This window comes from Centruroides vittatus, unplaced genomic scaffold, assembly GCF_030686945.1.
Source record: "Centruroides vittatus isolate TY-2023 unplaced genomic scaffold, ASM3068694v2 contig_298, whole genome shotgun sequence".
NCBI classification, from domain to species: Eukaryota; Metazoa; Arthropoda; class Arachnida; order Scorpiones; family Buthidae; genus Centruroides; species Centruroides vittatus.
The window spans coordinates 212,552-233,200 of record NW_027121900.1 but is presented as its reverse complement, the minus strand read 5'-3'; the positions used below and the strand labels follow the sequence as shown (position 1 = coordinate 233,200).

At 33.1% G+C, this 20,649-nt stretch overlaps 1 protein-coding gene across 3 annotated transcripts; it reads right to left on the bottom strand.

Annotated features, from left to right (window-relative positions):
- Positions 1-755: 755 nt before the first annotated feature.
- SerRS-m (Seryl-tRNA synthetase, mitochondrial) lies at positions 756-18,557 on the bottom strand. 3 transcript variants are annotated; one of them, XM_067267169.1, is made up of 4 exons: positions 18,512-18,557; positions 14,455-15,220; positions 9,026-9,213; positions 756-1,312 (listed from the first exon to the last, which is right to left on the bottom strand). In XM_067267169.1, exons 2-4 carry the CDS (start codon positions 15,136-15,138, stop codon positions 802-804), a joined length of 1,383 nt encoding a protein of 460 aa, XP_067123270.1. In that variant the 5' UTR covers positions 15,139-15,220; positions 18,512-18,557; the 3' UTR covers positions 756-801. The 3 variants fall into 3 exon arrangements, with proteins under 3 accessions (XP_067123270.1, XP_067123271.1, XP_067123273.1); XM_067267170.1 differs by having other exon boundaries at positions 18,429-18,516; XM_067267172.1 differs by lacking the exon at positions 18,512-18,557 and adding an exon at positions 18,240-18,286.
- Between the last annotated feature and the right edge of the window lie 2,092 nt (positions 18,558-20,649).

Genomic DNA, 20,649 nt, shown 5'->3' with positions numbered 1-20,649 from the left:
AAAATAAGGTATTTTAATGATATAATAGTTGTTTTACAACAGCTAATAGAAGAGCTACTTTTTTAATTTTTGAGAAATTTCTTTCAGTCTTTTTCATATATATGAATATTTGTAAAACTTTCCACCATGTTTTAAGTTAATAGAACAAACTGCTAAGCTCGGGCAACCAAAATTATTCTTTATTCAGTAACGTTTTTGGACATTCTACAATTGTCCTCGGCTTGCAAAGAATACAAACCAATCACGACAAATTTGTATTCTTTGCAAGTTGAAGATAACTTTAGAATGACCACAAATGTTACTGAATAAAAAGTAATTTTTGTTGCCTGAATTTCACTTTGATCTTTAAAATAGCAATTATCTTGAACGAGGTATTTCATACTATATTTTCTATCTGTGCATACATATATTTTTACATGAGAAAATAATTATCTAGTATTTATCTGTTTGTTAAAATGAAATTGCATATTAAACCTAAAAATTACTGAATGCCAATTTGTATAATACAATGTAGAATGCAATTCTTAGTTACTGTAAAATTTATACAGTTTTTTTTTATATATTAAACAGTTATACAGTTTTCATTTCAGTTAATAAATGAGTAAAAATAAAATTATTTTATTCAGCTATATTATTATATATCATTATATGAACAAAGTACTATGTAAATGCACCTTAATCTTGTAAACTCTAACATATAACAACTCATTGAATATTTTCCATGGAAGAATAAAAATTTGCTACGCAATTAATTGTTATAGTCTGCATAAATAAAATGACGACACAAGATTTGTATAAATATTATAGTCTTTTTAATTTCTTCTCAGTCATCATATAATACATTATTTCTGAAGAGGCACTTTTATCAATTTTTTCAAGTCCATTCATATACGGCCTAAGAACTTCTGGTATCGTTACGCTTCCGTCTTTATTTTGATGCGTTTCGAAAATACTCGTAATCAATCTCGGTACGGCACATGCGGTACCGTTCACAGTGTGAGCAAATCTCAAAATATTATCTTTATTATAGTATTTTATACCTAACCTTCTACTTTGATAATCTGTACAATTAGAAGCACTAGTTACTTCTCCATATAAACCTTTTCCTGGCATCCACGCTTCTATGTCGTATTTTCTGTAAGCAGCTGCTGCGAGTTCTGCGGAAGGCATGTCTAATACTTTGAAGTGAAGTCCAAAATCAGAAATAAATTCCTTTTGGATTGAAAGAAGTTCATTCAAAAGTTCTTCGCTTTCAGACTTTGTTTCATTAGCCGTCACACCGAACATTTCCACTTTGGTAAACTGATGAACTCTAAAAACAGATTAAATTTCATATATTATAAACATAAGATTTACCTTAATATGCATCAATAATTTAAATTACACAATTAACAGATATTAAAAAATTATTACGTGTATCATTACTAATTTTAATTCTTCAACTCAAAGTAATAAGTGAAAAGGTGTTTGAGTAGTTATAAACAGTAACTTAACCTATTGTAAAATAAGTACCTTAATTACTCATAATCAATTTAATTCTTAAACTTTTCTATTGCACAGTAACTTTTCACACACCCTACATAATATTGAACTTTCTCAATTCTAACATACATATTTTGATATTTCCGAGCAGGATACATCTCATAGTCAATAGCAACGTACATTCAATGTTAAGAGAAACTTGTCAGTTTGACAACTGCAGAAGAGTAAATTGCAGCATAATTGACAGTAGTATCGGAGGGGAAGAAATGAATTAAAAATATGTCAAATCTGATTACATCTTCCTTAAATTAAACATAATGCAATCAGTACTTTAAATAACCATGTCTATTCATATTCAATCGTCATAATCTGTTCATCCTGTTACCATTTCAACTATAACATTAAACTGAATTAAAATTTGGATTCTATTTGCCATTATGCAACATTCAAACAAAAATGCAATGTGTATGTAAAAGAACTAGAAATAGTGTGTAAGCACAGGTAACTGGTGGAAAGTCATTTGTCTCCATTGGATCAGGCCTTTTAACTGAAGGCAAGGAGGTTTAGAAGTAAAAACCTTATAATTTATTCCCTAAAGAGTGTTGAAACTTGTTTCTACCTCACTCGATTGTGTGGTAAATTACCCAATATAAACTTGATCAGCCTGATTTAAACAATAATTATAATAATAGGAATATATCCCATTGCACCCTGCAGATATCAACAAATTAAAGCATACTAGGTAGCCACTTTACAACAAAACTGAAAATAAAACAATTAACAATAAAATCAAAAAAAACACGTAAACATATAATGAAAATCTTCTTTACTCGCCATGTCCAATCACCAGGAACAAACTATTGTTCCTGGTGATTGGACATGACGAGTAAAGAAGATTTTCATTATCTGTTTACGTATTTTTACCGTACTTCAGCCAGCCCTATTTTACAAATAAAATCAAAATTAATTAATTAAATCAAATCTATTGAAATTTAAAATAATGTTTTTAAAAACTTGTTTAAAAGTTTGAAATTTTCAAATTGTAAATCAAATTTATTTTTAAATTTATGTTATTTGTGTGCAGTGGTGACAAACATTTTGCTTTATATATATATATGTTACTGTGAAAGACCAAAATTAGAGAATGTCAATATTCTCCGGTGAATGTCAACCGATACAAAATACGTGGGTGAAAGACCAAATATTTTATTATATTGTTATACTTTCAAACAATCGCCAGTGTATGTCGACAAGCACAGATATGCTTTGGTGGAGGTCGAAACGACACCCGAGATGCCGATGTCGACAGAGAGGTGAGTCTGTTGCCAAATCCTTTGGTAGGGCAAAGGGAGGTAGGACAAAGTCATACCTCTTTTCTTGGGAACGGTTTGGTGGAAACTGCCCACTTTGTCACTGGATGGCGTTTTTGTTCTTTTGATCCCGTGAGGTGGGGATCAGTTCGTCAGGTCGAGTGGTGGAGGATGAGAGGGGTCGTCGGTAAGGCGTCGGCAATATCCGAATAAAAGACACCATTAACAGATCAGTTCATAATCATGTAATAATGTAATCAGTTCATAATTTGTAAAGAAAAGTTACTTTCCATACATGAGATTTCTTCTCAAGAAATATCACTGAGAGAAGCAGCTGCAGCTAATTCGAAAAGTGGAGGGCAAGGCTATACACACTGTCATTACAAAAAGAAGTGTTCCACGAATAAATGCAGTTGTAAAAGCAAAGGACTCTAGTGAAATTCAAAGTGCCACAACAGTTTAAGTTGTTGCAATAAATAAGATTGTATAACTTTAATCACATAATTTGTAAGCAGAGTTTAAAATCTGCTATTCATTAGCACCCCTCCCCATTAACTCCACATCTGCGATGGTCAAAAATTCGGAGAACTGAGGAGTCATGAAGGGAAAGGAAAAGCTTGGACAGGGGAGAGAGGAGAGAAAGGTCACCACTTTTTAGACCGGACATGTGTGTAACAGACATTGAAGTCATCTGTTCTTGTGATCGCCTTACTTTTTAGTTTAATTATTATATTATTAAATTTTATAATATTACAAATTGGCGCAGTCGACAGGATTTCAGTACACAGCTGTATTTATACAGTAGAATCATGCTTTTTAAATTTTTGGTTCAGAAGACCGAAGACTCCTACATTATCTCCCGATATCAACTAGAAGGGGAAAACGAATGGACAGAAATCGACCAAGAATTTCAAGGAATCGAAAATCATCCCGCAATTTCGACCTCGTCAGTTTTTCAAACTGCTATCCAGACGATGACGAATTATCGAACACTATCTATTTCATTATCGGAGACAGAAGGTGAGCTCTATCTTAACAAAACTTTAATACGATCGGTCGCCTTGGACAGTTCGTCTGACCTGAAGTCAGATGTGTTGGAGCAAATGGTTCAGTTGCAAAAGCTGTACATGAGCCAACAAGCCGAGACGTTGAAGATTATGAACTCTTTTCGGCAAACCATCGAAAAAATGTCATTAAATTCATCTCGCGATACGATCAACATAGAAAAATATGATGGGAAATCGGAGGAAACGCGTGTTTGGATAATTTCATACGAACACGCGTGTGCATCTCACAATTGGATTACAGACGAACAAAAGATTCGTAACCTTCGAAATTATTTGGAAGGAATTGCCGTGAAATGGTACAATTCTCGAGTATTAGATAAGGTCGGTGATAATTGGGAGGAATGGAAAAACTCTTTTCTTAGTGCGTTCGGACAGAATCGGATCCAACTTTCCATATTAGCGGATATGTGGGAATATCGTGGTGGTTCACTATTGGAATATTATTTTGAAAAACAACGGTGTATTCAACTTGCATATCCGGATATTGGGGAACAAAGCTTTATCACCATGGTAATACGTGAACTACCAGCGGATATGCAAGCTATTCTTCTTCAACACAATTTAAACGACAAAGAAAACTTACATGTCGGATTGAGCAAATTGGTACCTACAAAAAACTCTGTACTGAGGAAAATTGAAAAAAGGAATAATATTCATGATAACCGAAGTTTTACCTCCGTGAATGAAATTGATAATGGTCCAAAAAAACGAGTAAGGAAGGGTTTACTGATCCCTCAGACAAAATCGGATCATTGTCTAGTCACAGATCATAATGATCCCCGCGTAAAATCGAGGCCAGTCCACCAAATCGATAAACACAAGTGGAAAAAGACCAAGAATGGCCGGTTGATTGTCCCGAAAAATATTCAAAACAGCATTATGAAGCGGTATCATGATGATGCGGACAGTGGGGATCATGATGGGTTTTGGAGGACTTATTACAAGTTAAGGGTATGGTTCTGGTGACCTAACATGAGACAAAGTATCCAACGTTACGTGCAGACCTGTCAGGTATGTCAATCCATCAAGTTTAAATACCGACCTTGTCAAGACCAACTCTATTTGCCCCCACAATCGAAAATACCCTTCAATACAGTACACATTGATTTTGCGGAGCTTCAGAAACGCAGTGAAAGGGTAAGAATGACTAAATCATTTCTAGTGGTCATAGACGAAGCTACACGGATAACTTATGCTAAAGCTATGAAGGAGGATGTGCGTAGTATCATCCGTTATTTGGATAATTTACCATTATTCAATAATGTAACTACTATCATCAGCGATTGCGGATCTACCTTTAAATCGGACAGTTTCAAGCAATGGGCCAGAGACAGGAATATCACATTAAAAACCACATCACCTTATCATGCTGCCGGGAACGGAGTGTGTGAGAGAAAGATACGGGATCTCAAGAAATTCCTTAAATGTTATCCAGATTTCAAAGGTGGGTGGAAAAATTGCTTGGATGCTGCAGTTCGCCACGAAAACCGAAGCTACAACTCTTTTTTAGGTTGCTCTCCATTATTCAAATGGCAACGAACAGTTGTTAAGCTGGAGGCTGACAGCGAATTCAGAATTATAGATTTACAATCGTATGAAAAGGAGCGAATCGAAAAACAACGAAAGAAATATAGAGAATCTATCAAAAAATATTATGATAGGAAGCATGCAGGACCATTGGTAAATATTAAAGTTGGATCCTGGATTTTAGTTCAGAGTGGTATGAGGGGAAAACATCCGAACATTAAAGGACCGTATCGTATCGATAAAATAATATACTACGACAACATTCCTAAAAATGTGATGTATAGAACGGAAAATGGAACTAAAAAGATAGCTCACCTTACCAATATAAAATTGTATCATCGCAGGGGTGATGACAAGGCTAAGAAGGGGGGTGTAAGCAGAGTTTAAAATCTGCTATTCATTAGCACCCCTCCCCATTAACTCCACATCTGCGATAGTCAAGAATTCGGAGAACTGAGGGGTCACGAAGGGGAAGGAAAAGCTTGGACAGGGGAGAGAGGAGAGAAAGGTCACCACTTTTTAGACCGGACATGTGTGTAACAGACGTTGAAGTCATCTGTTCTTGTGATCGCCTTACTTTTTAGTTTAATTATTATATTATTAAATTTTGTAATATTACATAATTTATGTGTAAGTTCATTATTGTATAATTTTCTTTAATGATTTAGAATGTGCTGTTACTTAAGCTTTCTCCTATTTTGACATATTAAAAAGTTGCATTTTTGTCTTAACGTAATAAAAATATTTTTATTCAACATTCACCATAAGTGCATGCTGAATGTCGATATTTGTCAGTGTAAGCGAGAAATAATGATATTTAGCAAATATTTTGTACATACGCAAAACGACTGTGAGAATGCCGACATTTACCGAAGAATGTCGACATTCGCCAAATATCGGTCATTGACAGTAACATATATACATATTTAATGATTATATTTTTATTTATATGTTGGATCCTTTTTAATGTTATAATTTTTTGAATGATTTTCTAGCTTTAGTTTAAGTTTTATTGTTTTTATGGTTTTCATTACGTTGTCAAACATTATATCACAATTTTGGTTCATTCCATTACCTATAATGAGACCCCACTGTTTATAAATCTTTAAATAATTTTAGCACATGTATAGTCTCGGATCAAGTCCTCGTATAAGGATATGAGACTAGAACAATTATACTTCACGTCCCAAATCTGCATTGGCACATTCATACATCACTAGACTCGGTGGATTTTATTGTAAAACCCCAAATTTTTATTAGTGGAACCCTAGGGAAACTCCTGCTTTAGAAGAAACATAAATACATAAAATTTTACTTAACACATCCACTGCTAGAAATACCTTAAAGTGGCCTATACTGCAAACAGCATGTACAGTACAGTACCAACCCCTCTCATGAGTATAATAAAAATTGGTTATTTTTCTCACTCAGAAAATTTGTTTATTTTAAGAAAAAAATTTTTTATTGTTTACTGTACACTTCTAATAATATATATTTTATCTATTGGTTTTGTATAATTAGTCTGTTAATTTTTTTATTGATACAATAGTTCTTTTCACAGCTAGCAACATGACTCCCTATGGAAAAAAGTAAACACATAAAACTCAATAGAAATTTTAATATTATGTAAACATTTTTAGTACTATAAATGAGCTTTAATTTTTATAATAAAAATAAATCATTATATAATGCAGATTTAAAATAACGTTAAAGTTTACAGATCCAATATGTTATAAAAATATGCTCTCTGAAGAAGCCACACTTAACCAAACTATCTTTCACTGTTAAAATTGTTTACTTGAAAAAGTTTTAATTACAACACCAAATACTTTCAACCTTTCAAAATGTCGAAAGTATTTGTAATTAAAACCTTTTCAAGTAAACAACTTTAATGCCAAAAGATAGTTTGGTTTATTCTTAATCCAAAATATTAAATATTTTTTATCCTCCTGTTATCCTCTCTTTTACAGCAAATTCTATTTATCAGTTTCTTTTTAATCATATAGTTTTCATGTAATATAATATATTCTGATAGTTACATTTGCTACAGTACATAGCTAAGAAATTTTATGTCTGAAACAAAACTTAATATTTTAATGTTTGTGTTTTTTTCCCATTCATACAAGGTATAGTATAACTCTATTGTTAGGGATGGGATTCTAGTGTCAAAATTTTCTGTAAACCTTTTCCAAATTACACTTTATTTTCAAGACTCAGCCTATCAAAAACAATATCAGAAACCAGTTTTAAACCTCCCATCAAATGGAAACCCTTTATTTTAAATGTTTAAAAATTTTTCAATATGTAAAAATTGAACTTTTAATTAAGTAAACAGTCCCCAACAAAACCTTTTACCAATGTTGTACTTGATACAAAAACCTACTAACGTTCTCGGCCTCCATCAAGGCCTTCTTCAGGTGCTGAACTGATTGGAATCCCCCTTGGACCGTTAGAATAATGCTTCCCAAGTAATAAACATTATACGTATCATGTTTCACCCCTCCGCCTGGCTCCATTTGAATTCTTTGAACAGGTACCTCCATGCATGCGTGGAGGTACCAGGAGCAAGGAGGAGGGGGTGCGGAGGAGCCGGGCAGAGGGGTGAAATGTGATACGTATAATGTTTATTACTTGGAAAGCATCATTCTAACAGTCCAAGGGAGATTCCAGTCAGTTCAGCTCCTGAAAAAGGCCTTGGTGGAGGCCGATAACGTTAGTAGGTTTTTGTATCAAGTACAACACTGGTAAAAGGTTTTGTTTGGGACTGCTTATTAATCACTCCAGTATTAATAGTTAGAAGACGTTTATTTTGTGTTAAACTTTTAATATGGGTCTTGAGATGGAATTGTTTTTATAAGAAATAAAAATGTCTGCATCATTGGAAGATATTTTGATTAGTTCTTGTAAATTATTCCTTCTAATTCTGCAAAAAACAAAATGTTATTCAAAGTAAATTTACAACTTAAAACTCTTGCTTTCCAACTAGTTTTTTTTTATCATAAAGTAGATGGATACTGCAAAATTTTAAATTGGATAAGGTTTGTTTACATTTATTACAGTCGTTCCTACTTGGGCAACAGTTATTTATCTCAGTTCATTAAAAGAAGCATAAAAAAAAACAATACAAAATTACTTTAAAAAGTTGGCAACTCTAGTGTTAGTACTTCAATAAAATATCTTTTCTTGGCAGTTATTATTAAGTTATTTTATGTAAAAAGCTTATAAGTATGTTTACAAGTTCTTACACTCTCTATTCTGTATTATACCTTGTTTTATGTTACTATTGTTTTTTATAGTGTGTTTGACAAGTTACTGTGTAGCTGTACAAGAAGAATTAGCAGCCCAGATTCCACAGGAGATTAGGCAATTGGCAAAGAAGTCATCCAAAAACTGTAGTCCATAAACCAAAATGTCCCTAAGTGTGCAGTAATGCCATGTATTACAAAATGGAAATGCAGGAGGTTTGACTTATAGGCCTCATCTACAATGCCATACTATAACTTTAATGTCATTAGAAATTTCTCACTGCACAGTAACTTTTCAGACACCGTTGTATTTATATCATATTGACGTAAATATTATTTTGCTTCCAAATTATTTACATGTTTAATGTCTTTTTGAAAGGAAATCAAAATTTACCTATAAATTCCTTTTTCCAATTTAATACCACCACCGATTTCGGCTCTGAAGCATCGACTAACAGCCACCTTTTTCTGAGGTAATTCTTCATAGGAAAGTTTACTATCCATGAAATAAGCTGCTAATGCCATTTCTGCAGTTCCGGATAAGCTGGCTTCTCCAATCGGTGATGGTTTTATATGATAAATCTGAAAATATTAAAGTCATATTTTTATTTTAAACTTACAAAATCAATACTTATGCATTCGGAGAATTTTCCTGATCAAATTATACTTACATTAAGAATTTAAATTATTTTTGTCTTCTGTAATGTTGAATTGTAAAATGTAAATGGGTTAGTCAAAATGGCGTTGACAGCTTTGACATTTTACGCAGGCAGTCAAAAAATTTACAGAATTTTGGTATTGCATTGCAATGGTAGCATATATAGAAGTGCTTACCTCATCACCTTTAAAGTAGGACCCTTCAGCATGTGTACACTTACTCCACAGATCATTCATTGTTGGAAGTACTCCATTGTTGCAATACATGTCACCGTAAGATCTGTTTTTGATGTAGCAAACAGCCAAAAGTCACTTGGAGCAAGAACTGGTGAGTCACCTCATCAAATCCAAAAAAAAAGTGATGCTTATTGCAGAGGCATAGCAAGGGGGGCAAGGGGGTGTATCATGCCCCGAGCACCCCTCTGCGAGTGGTGCCCAAATGGTCTCCAAGACAAACTATATGTGTTCCTGGAGGGGGTGCCAATAAAGTGTCATGCCCGGGCGCCAGTTACGTTTGCTATGCCACTGGCTTATTGTATTCTCTGACAAGGACAGTGTGGTGCACCATGGACATATCATCTGGACAATGTTATTGGTAATTTCTACATGCAAGTTTTGCATAGGTTGAAAGATGTAATTCGGAGGAAATGGCAGACAAAACAAAAAAGTGATAGAGAGGGTAATTTCTGAATCACAGTAACGTACCAAGTCACACATTTGTCCAGCAATTCCTTTCCGACAAAAAACTTCATGTCTTTATCCAAACACTGTGCTCACTAGAACTGACTTGTGAGTGACTTTTGGCTGTTCCCTATGCTAAAAATAGGTATCAAGAGGATATCAAATTGAATGCAAGCCAAACTCCTGAATGTAAAGACATTTAATTGTGAATGTAAAGAGTCGTCCACTTATATCGGAGATACAGGAAGAGAGTTGCACGAAAGAATCAAGGAACATGTTACAGCAATAAAATATGATTACAAGAATTCAAATGTTGCTAAATGCTGTATGAAGAATAGATGTCAGATCAATCTTAATACATTAAGGATAGTTCAGAGAGGAATACAATGAAGAGAAATATATACAAACACTTAAAAACAGTTAGAAACAAATTCTTTTATTGTTAATGTATGAAAATGACAGAGTGGATTTGCATCAGTTGTAGAATTGGTTTCTGACAGTTCTGTTCACAGTTGGTGAACAAGAAAAGAAGAAACAAATGATGGCAAGGACTGTAATTAATGAAACATGGTTAATGAAAATAACACGGATAGTACAATAATTAAAGATATAATAAGTTAATTTTACATGAAAGCGGTCAAAACAGTGGGAAAATTGAAAAATTGTGAGAGGTAAATATTTTAATGTTTTAGTAAATTTATAATTGTAAATTGTTAACTTAATGTTGTTGTTGTGTATTTACTAGAGTATCAAAAAAGTAATTGTGCCTCGTTTAGCATGTATGAAAGAAAACACACTGAAGAGGGAAATATTGTACAGTAGAGAACCGAAAATCGGAATCAATTGGGGACTGGGGTTGTTCAGATTAGGGATTTGTTCCGATTACGGTCTATGTACGAAAAAATACATTAATCTGTCCGATGTTCAAATTTTTCTCCGTTGCATGTCGCTTCATGTTGAATTTTCGTCGATTTTAAGCCTAACGAAAATTTTTATAATAATAATCGAGGCTATCGTATCGTTAAAAATTATTTCTTTATTTTGTACAAACAAAATAAATATATTGAAGAATATAAAAACATGAAAATTATACTTTAGAAGTAAATTTAGTATCAAAAACGTTCGATTCAGCACGACACAGTCCAACTGAAAATCGTGCCGATTAAGGGCGATTCCGATTACCAGGGTGCCGATTTACGACTCTCTACTGTAATTTCCGAAATGAACCTGGGTGAAATAAACTTGTTGATTGGCTAGTGTTTTTGGAGTCTGTGGATGTGATAATTCCTTGAAAATAATACTGTTTGAACCAATTACATATTGAGATTAAAAAAATGAGATAGAAGCAAAAGAGATCTATCAAAGTTTATAATTAAGTGTCACATTCCTTCAATACAGGTACCAAGCTACCATATGTGCCATGCAATAATCAAATTCATATAGTACTTTTGCCATTCTCCATCTTGTATGATAAATTCTCATAAATAACAGATGTAAGATAAAGTTGCAAATACCAAATCTTTCATGAAAACCTAATAGAAAACATCTAAGAGGATAAAGTCTGATGACTTCAGTACCTAATGAACCAAAGTTTTATCATCACAAGAAATTCAATAATGAGAAAAATTGTCACACAGAAAATTTTGCATCTCCATAGGAAAATGTGATAGGACCAGATTATACTATAGAATGATGTAATTGAAATAAAGGATGAAAATTGTCAACATCATTTTGATTAACTGCTTTATCTTTGCATCAACATGTAATAATTGATCTGATTGTTTCTATAAGATTGTATTTCATAACTTTAAAGAATTGCCGTTCTACTGTCAGTCTAATATATGTTAGAGCCACCGAAAACTACTGCTTTGCGACAGCAAAACGCTAGCATGTCCGATTATGTCAAAGGTCCTGCCCCTTTCTTCACACCTGCGGTTATCCTTTTGCTAGCACAGTGATACAAGCAAACACTTGCTGTTAACAGAATTCAACAGACAGAGTAGTCACGCTAGCAACAGTGAGCGGGGAAAATAGCTCGTAGCCTCGGGGAAAAGAAGGTGGGGCTTTGGAGTGCGACCGAGTGTATGCTAGCTTCCGCTTCCTGTAGTTTGCGGCAGCTCTTACAATAAGACACAAAGAAAGCATTATATATCCTTCTAAATATTATTAAATAATTCATGAATTGTTTTAAGCAATTCAGCATTGGAAAATTAAAACGTCATCTTAGTCTCAATGTTTGATAACGTCAATGTTTTCCTATATCTTATTGACTCCAGCATAAATAAGTCACATTCCAATTGATTATTGTTATAGTCTTTATTTCATTTAAATACTTATATTATTACTACTGTCTATAACAGAATAATTTATAATGAGCACATCAGTTCCCAAATTTATTAATGTCTTTGATGACAGATCTGCAAAGTAAAATAATTATATTATATTGAACATTGTGATGATGATCCTAAGGCTCAGTAGAGGCAAGCCATCACGTAAACGAACAAACGAACGGCTTAGTAAGCATAATTATAAATTTAATTGTAAAATTAAAAACCACTGGGAGTGCCAATGAACAGCTTGATAAGTTTAAAACATTTACTTCTGTAGTTTATTGGCATACAAATTGCTCACTTTTTTGTTAGTTAAGTAGGATTATTCCTTTTGAATAATCCTACTTAACTATTTTAGAAGAAATAAATTTATCACTTGACTCTAAATATGAGCAGGAAAAATTAACTTTATATTTAAAATTATATATTTTAAAAATTGATTAAAAAGTGAACAAGAGATGACATTGAGATCAGTGTCCCTGACAACTTTTTATATAAGTGTATAGCAATAAAGATCCAAAGCAAAAAATTTATTAAAAAATATACAGGTATACCTCGAGTTACGTCGTTCCCGATTATACGTCGTTTGTCAAAAAAGTATATGGAAAAATAAAAATCAAGTTTAAATCAGTTTATTCGACTTTAAATCCGTCCGCCACAAACATTGAAGTCGTAATATCACTAGAAAAGCATTAAAAGCACATAAAATCATATTAAAATATGTATATTTACAGTAAATGTTAATATAATCATCATAAATCCTAGAGAACAAAACATGAAAACATCTGTGTTCCTGTGTTGTCGTCTTATTTAGCGGTCTTTAAGTGCTCATTATTGGCATTTCCTCCATTATTGGCATTTAGTTACGACGTAAGTCGAAACTAAGACTTACGTCATAACTATATAAGTAAATTCAACTTACGTCGCCTCTCCTGGAACCAATTACCAACATAAGACGAGGTATACCTGTATACAGGGTATTTGGAAAAGGTATTACAAAGATGAAGTTTCAAGTTCTACAATGAAAATTAAGTAAAAAAAAATCAAGACACAACCTTCAAAAAGATGCTGAAAATACTACATCATACAATGCATACCTCATACCTCCTAATAATTGACTGATAGACCCTTAGAAGTACTGCAGCATTTTGACACAAGTCTTGCACTTCATGCATTATTCAGACAAGTAACTCATTTCTGTGGCACATACCCTTTTCTTCTAAGTACTTCCAGACAAAGAATCCCCAATATCTCCAGTATGTTTTCATCCTGACATCCCTCGTACGGAATATTTGAAAGGAAATTGCAAAAATTTCCTTTCAAATATCCCATATAATGTGAAGATAAACACAAAAATAATTTGGAGTCATCTTAGTATGTCTTTCTCATGCCACAGCAAATGTAATTTGGATTTCTGTCTTGAAAGTTTTACAAAATTTTGAAGCAACAGGAACTTTTAAAAACAATTTTACATAGTTTTAGATGGGGAAGAGCCTATAGAAAAATACTGACAACTTGCATTTGTATAGAAAGGTTAAAAACTATCTTCCATAGCTATACATGGTCTTCCAAAATGAATTCTACCATTTTAAATTACTGTAATTATGTTAATTATTAACTGTGAAGTATGCAATATATACCAATTGATAGAGTAGCTGTCCAAGTTTTTTCTCCCAACCGCATTCAAACATCTTGTAATCTACTATCTCTAGGAAATGCCATAAACGAAAATGGCAACTCCACAACAGAAAAGGCATTTTGTGTTCTGCAGTTTGCAAAGTTGGAGTCATTCATCAATGTGCAACATGAGTAATCTGCAGGAACTGCAGAATATAGCCCCTACAGCACAATTCTACAGCTACAGGAGTTGTAGAATTATGGTAGCTGTGAGAGAAATGACAACGGCTATAACATAGCAAGTGCAGGAAGAATGTGAGCATTATATGGATGTGCGCCATGCAACACGCGGTGCAAACACTAAGAAACTGTAATAAGCAAATATGAAACTTGGAGTTTTTGAATGTTTAATGCACATTACAACATTATTACAATAATACGAGTATATATACCAATTCAAAATGGAAGAATTCTTCTTAGAAGACCCTGTATTTTTAATAAATAATTATATTATTATAATAAATTATAAGTATATTACCTGGGTATGTGGATTTCCTGCTGTAATCATACCACATCTTTCTAAAATTTTGGGATGTAGAATATCTGGTACCGAAACCAGATCAAAACCCTTCTTCACTAATCTTTCGACACAATAATTTATCAGTGCCTGTTCTAATTTTGCTAAATGTCCTTTAAACTGGTAACTTCTTTCATTTGAAAACTGACCTAAAAAATCCATTCTTAAAATACCTAAATTCTTGGCATTTAAATGAAACTGCACGGGCTCAAAATCAAATTTCGGTTTTTTGCCAAACAACTCCAATTCGACGGGTTCGTCCGAACGTTTTAGTACATCGGGATGAGTGACGTTCGGTATGTTATTGGCTTCATACAATAATTCGTCCTGCAGTTGTTTTAATAATTTTCTATCCGAAACGTCGAGCTCGGCTTTTTGTTTCAAATTTTCCACTTTCTGCTTCAATTTGAGAATTTTATCAATATCGCCAACACCTTTACGATTTTTTATATTCTCTCTGATCGTATCTGTATTTGTTGGATTGCATATATAATCAAAATCAAGTTCTAGTTGTGGAAATACATAATCAGTTTTATTACGACAGAGTTTAATTCTAAAATTAAGTATCTTAGATGAAGCACAGAGATCAGGATGTCTAAAAAATGATATCCTCCTACCTAGGCGCCACACGTATTTTTGAAGCATCTTACCAAGTGAATTATGAAACTAAAACTCACTCAAGTCTTCTTTTTCCAGTCTTAGATGAAAAAATGCACAAGTGAAACACCTGAAAAATAAAATATGTAATTGATTTTTTTTTTATTAATTTATACAAAAGTTGCAAGTGTAAGATCTAAAGAATAAAAATTCTTTATAGTTTTCTAGAGTAATAAATTAATAAATTGGACCTTAAAATCGATTCCTGAATGCAAAAAGTACTCATAACTACAGTGATGTCTCACAAACTTGACTTAATGTGGACTGAGAACATGACAAGTTACCAAAAATGATGAGTTTTATAGCATAGTGATAGCAGAATTTTCTTGAAGCTTTATATATGTGCAAACTCATATACATATTAACTATGTACCAATGGTGACTATTTCTATTTGTAGTTAAATTTTAATTTTAAATACATTGGCTATTCATTGACTACTTTGAAGTTAGTGACATTTATGTCATGCCATTTTGTAGTGATAACTTGAAAAAAGGGGTTACATTCCTCATTAACATATGGATATACAGTAGAGCATCAATTATCAGACTTAATTGGGGACTGAGGTTGGTCGGATAACTGAAAAGTCTGATAACCAAAAAGTATGAAAAAATACATTATTAGTATAGTGTATTAGGCCTGGTTTAAATACTAGCCTCCCTTTCATGGTCGAGCCAGTGCTGCCAGCTAAAACATGAAAAAATTTAACAAAAATAATATTAAAGTAGCCAAGACATAACCAAATATTGTGGTGCCACATCACTAGCGGACATTTGAATTTGCCGACTAGAACGCGGTCGGTTAATCGGGGGTCGCATAATCGATGCTCTACTGTAATGCTATTATCAAATGTTGCCAGTAAAAAACAATAAGTTATTTGATCCCAGTGTTAAGTTAGAGGTAAAAATTACATTAAACATATCTTTTTTTTTTTTAAACAGCACGAGTTTTACAGAACATCGAATTATTGAAAGTTGAGTTTCCAAGATCCTACTGTATTTTCTAGATGTTAATGCAGATAAATGGCAAAAATTGCAACAACAGTCAATATCAACCAATAGTTCTACAATTATTTCTTTTGAAATTGACAACTGTTAGAGATGATTCAATGAACATATTATTGATGCACATCATTTTAATTTAAAAGCTCCTTGCCAGTGTCTTCTATAAAACTAATCAACTAGTCTTTGAAACCATATTACACCGAAATAAATGGCACGTTCTAAGAAAACTGTCCTTACTTAATGAAATTGTGTTACCTGTATTTCAAAGACATAACAGGACAGAAATTATGTCAGCAGAAATGCTCTTAAAGATAACGAGATGCTATCTGTGGCCTGCCCTACTCTTATAATTGTAAGATATGGACAGTAACAAAGGAGATGAAGTGCACACTGGCATCTTTACAGACATGATGAAAGATTAAGATTAGCTGCAGAAATAAATTTCAAACTGAAAAATTTTGACACGTCGGTAGTAGTAGGTCTCTAGCAATGGAAACGTATAAGAAAGTGGTATACGGTGGTCATGTTCTACAGGGTTCAGTGGGACAACTGCTGCTAATCATTGTGGAAAAATTAACACACGTGGATGACTGCAGAGGGAATGGATAGACAATTTGAAAGACCAAGCCAGTTGCACTACGACCTGAAACAGAGCACAGAGGAGATATTGGCACTCCATGAAACCTCCAACTCAGAAACTTCAAATGATCATTTTTCAACAGCAAAATTTTAATTTATAAAGAAAAAATAAATAACTTAGTACAACATGAATAGCTAATATACATCTTTCAAAATATATCATTTAGATAACCTTTCTGGTCATTTTTTTTAACATACTATATGTATATGAGAAATCAATTTAATGTTTATGGGGATATTTATTTTTACTTAATGATAACAAGAACATAATCTATTAAAACCGCATAAATCGATAACAAATGTAAATACCAAACTCAATCTTATTAAATTCTAATCTCTTTCTCTTATGAAAAAAATGAGACAGATGAGACCTTATCATAGTGTAACCCATAGAAGTAAAAAAGTCAGAGTGAATTAAAAAAAAAAGGGTATTTACTGCTTTTTTTTTAATTACTTAGGAGGTAATTACATAAAATGTAATGAGTGGTGGTGGTTAAAGGGTGATTTGAGGTGAAGAAGAGAACATTTGCATGCTTTTCCTGACAAGATTAGCCTTTGTGTTTCCATCTAACGTAAGCCACAACTATGCCAGCTTCCAGTAACCCATTTGACTGTTGATTGAGTATTTTGATGTTATGTAGTTGAGGTATGGGAGCTTGCTCCATCTGTAAGGTGCGAGTGACAGCATGGAGAATAGAGCAGTAGGAAAAAATGTCCTTCCCATCCCAATTAGCCCCAGAACCACAGCCACTCATCAAATTTCACCTAATTACCCCTATGTAATTAAAAAAAAAAAAAAAAACAGTATACACCCTTTCCTTAACTCATACCAAACAGTCAAAAGAACCAATGATCGACATGACCCTTCATGAGATATAACCCCCAAATCAGTCTGTTTGAAATTTATTCCTATGAGCTCTGATAAGATCCCAACTGCTTTTGTACCATCAAAGAAACCATACCTGTAGACATGACCTATCGTGAGATAGTCACCTCCAAATATCAAGCTTTTACCACGTAACAGTACTACTGTCTATTCTCCATGTTAGTTGACTGACACAGAGCATGTAGTCATGTGCTGAGGTGCAAGTGATAGAAAGCACTAAAGTTTTATATAACATCAAACACTAAATAAACTTAAGATGAAGATTGCCAAGTGTTCGTGTGTCTGAACTTTATAGTGTTCAAGAGTTAGCGACAATAACATCAAACAGTCAAATGGGTTACTCAAAGCCAGCATAGTTGAATGGGCTAAATAGTTAAACACAATAGTCTTAGTGAAGCAATGTGATTCTTGATTGCATGCGACCTGGAAGAAGGCCAATTTCTGGGGTTGTATCTCACAAGGGATAACACGCAGAGGCATGGTTCCTTTGACTTTTTTGCTCCTATGAGTGTGGTCTGCAGCATTGATAAGGTACCAACTGTCTCAGAGGTGTAATTATAACCCATTTGACTTCTTTGCTTGTACAGTAAATCTACAATTCTGGGGTAGTGAAATCCTCATAGTTCCTGTCTTATCCTTAAATGCACGTGTCATGTCACGTGCATTTAGGGATATATAAATTATGACACGTGACATGAGAAAATATCCAAATTTAAGATAAACATCAACATACTATACACTTTAATATTACTTAGTTAAACTTTGTGGTTGATTTAACTCATAGCATTAATTATGAGCTTAAAACTAAATACTAAATACATTTTAAACACCTACACTACCTCCCGAGACATTTAAACAACCACCATTTTTGTAGGTGACGTCATTTGCGGTATCAGCGCCCCAAGTGAATATATAAAATATATAAATTTTAAAAAGCTGTTAGTATAAAAAATATTGACTAATAACACCAAATTAATTATTTATAAAATAGCCTTATTTTATTTTATTTTTATCCACTGAGTATGTTAATCATTAAAAATTAAAAAGTTAAACAATATCACGTGACATAAGTTAATCGAATAAGACTGATAACACTTTTAAATAATCATAAATTAATTAAATATTATCAGTTACTTTTATTTAATCTTATAATAAGATAAGAAATATAACAATAGAAATATAAAATACATATCGTTTCTAAAAATCGGAAACAATACAATAATTTCAAATTTTTCCAAAAGATGGCGAATGAATCGTCTATGAAGACGTGAAATTAATTTAAATATTATAAATAATTCTTTAATGTTAATTTTCTTTTTTATCACGTATAATACGTAGGAGTTTTGTTAAGGTCAACAATTATTAAAAAATAAATATAAAAAAAAAACAGGAAATTCTTCTCCCGTTAATGAATGTGGGATCAGATTACTTTTAAGGAAAAATGCGTGGGTTCAAGTAAACGCTTAAAATGACTCGCTCCAACAACTTAACTACAACATAATTTTATCTTATATAATTTATATTACTTCAATTTGTAAAATGTATTATTTTATCAAAAAATATATAAAAATAATAATTTTAATATTCGAGTGAGTGGCAACTTTCAAAAATTCTCATGGAATGACGTCATCATAATTTATAAATGTTAACTCATATTTTAAAAATTAATTTTTTATTTTTATTAAACTCATCCCTACCCTCAAAATTAAGCTTCTTGTCATTTTATAATAATTAAAAATAAAAAAGTTTTTTTTATATATTTAATAAAATATCATAACAGATGGCGCAACACACAGTTTTAAATGTTGCCGGGAAAGTTAAGAAACTCGTTTCTGAATGTTTTTATACCGGATCGCCGCTTTTTAATAAGCCTCTTCCAAATTAATATTTTATCCACTCTTTCTTCAGTTTCTGATCTCTGATGTCTTCCTCTATCTTAACTCTTTCCGCCCTGTGGACACTAAGAAGGCCATTTTTCTGGTCCGTCGAGAGGAAGATTGGGAATTTTTAGTGATTCCTGTCCTTTAACGCTACTTTTACTAATACAAAATAAAATCGTTAAGATGTTTTTATTAATATAGAAACATTCTACGTATTCCATTATCCGAAAAACGAAAAGCTAAAGACAATCCTATGAGATAATAGGAGCCTGTTTACGTAAGAGGCAAGAGTGGGTCGAGTCTAGGCCTTTATACATACAAGCTCTCGACGGCCCTGCATGTGCATTGGGAGCAGCGTGTGTTCCAACAGAAATGAAGCATTCACCAGTGGTCCTCCACATTCTAACTCGGTAGTCATCCATTCCCAAACAAACCTGGGATTTGTTGCTGAAGACCACACGTTATCAGTCCATACCAATCCATATTTCTCTGTCACGGCACCACTAAAACGATGTATCTACTAGATACATCTTCAAGGCATGCCTAGATACTATCTGAGATCTCCAAACAACAGGCACACTGAAAATCTTGAACTCGTTGAGCTTCTGGCATCCTTTTTAGAAGATAGAGATTTTAAGGCATTATTATTTTAACTCTCTCCTCCCTGTGGGCACCAAGAGGACCTTTTTAGCAAGTCCGTTATGAGTTCTACCAATTTCACAATGGGATGAGAGACGGGGTTCAATATATCCGGACGAACTTGAAACTTATAATATGAATATCTTCTGTATTTATTATTATTATTATTATTATTATTTTCATTTTTGAATCATTCTACCCTGAGGACACTAAAAAACCCTTTCTAGTCATACCCGTTGTGGGTTCGACCAGGCTCATAATGGGAGCAGCCGGGTAGTGAGGGACGGGGCCCTATAAATTTGGGATAAATCTCTCACGAATTCGATCTCGAGTTCTCCAGAGCAATAAATATCGCCTCGACCATCGACCTCGGCCGCAAATAATAAGTTTAAAAGCACGAGACCCTAAGATGTAGCTTATTCAGATTATACATAAATTCAACCTCGAACAGGC

What these genes read in the sequence shown, in the direction of transcription:
- SerRS-m (XM_067267169.1), bottom strand. Translation starts at nt 15,138, where the DNA reads ATGCTTCAAAAATACGTGTGGCGCCTAGGTAGGAGGATATCATTTTTT. An exon ending in CAGGAAATCCACATACCCAG is followed by an intron (nt 9,214 to 14,454) that starts GTAATATACTTA and finishes TAATATTTTCAG; the next exon opens with ATTTATCATATAAAACCATC. An exon ending in TTGGAAAAAGGAATTTATAG is followed by an intron (nt 1,313 to 9,025) that starts GTAAATTTTGAT and finishes ATCTGTTTTTAG; the next exon opens with AGTTCATCAGTTTACCAAAG.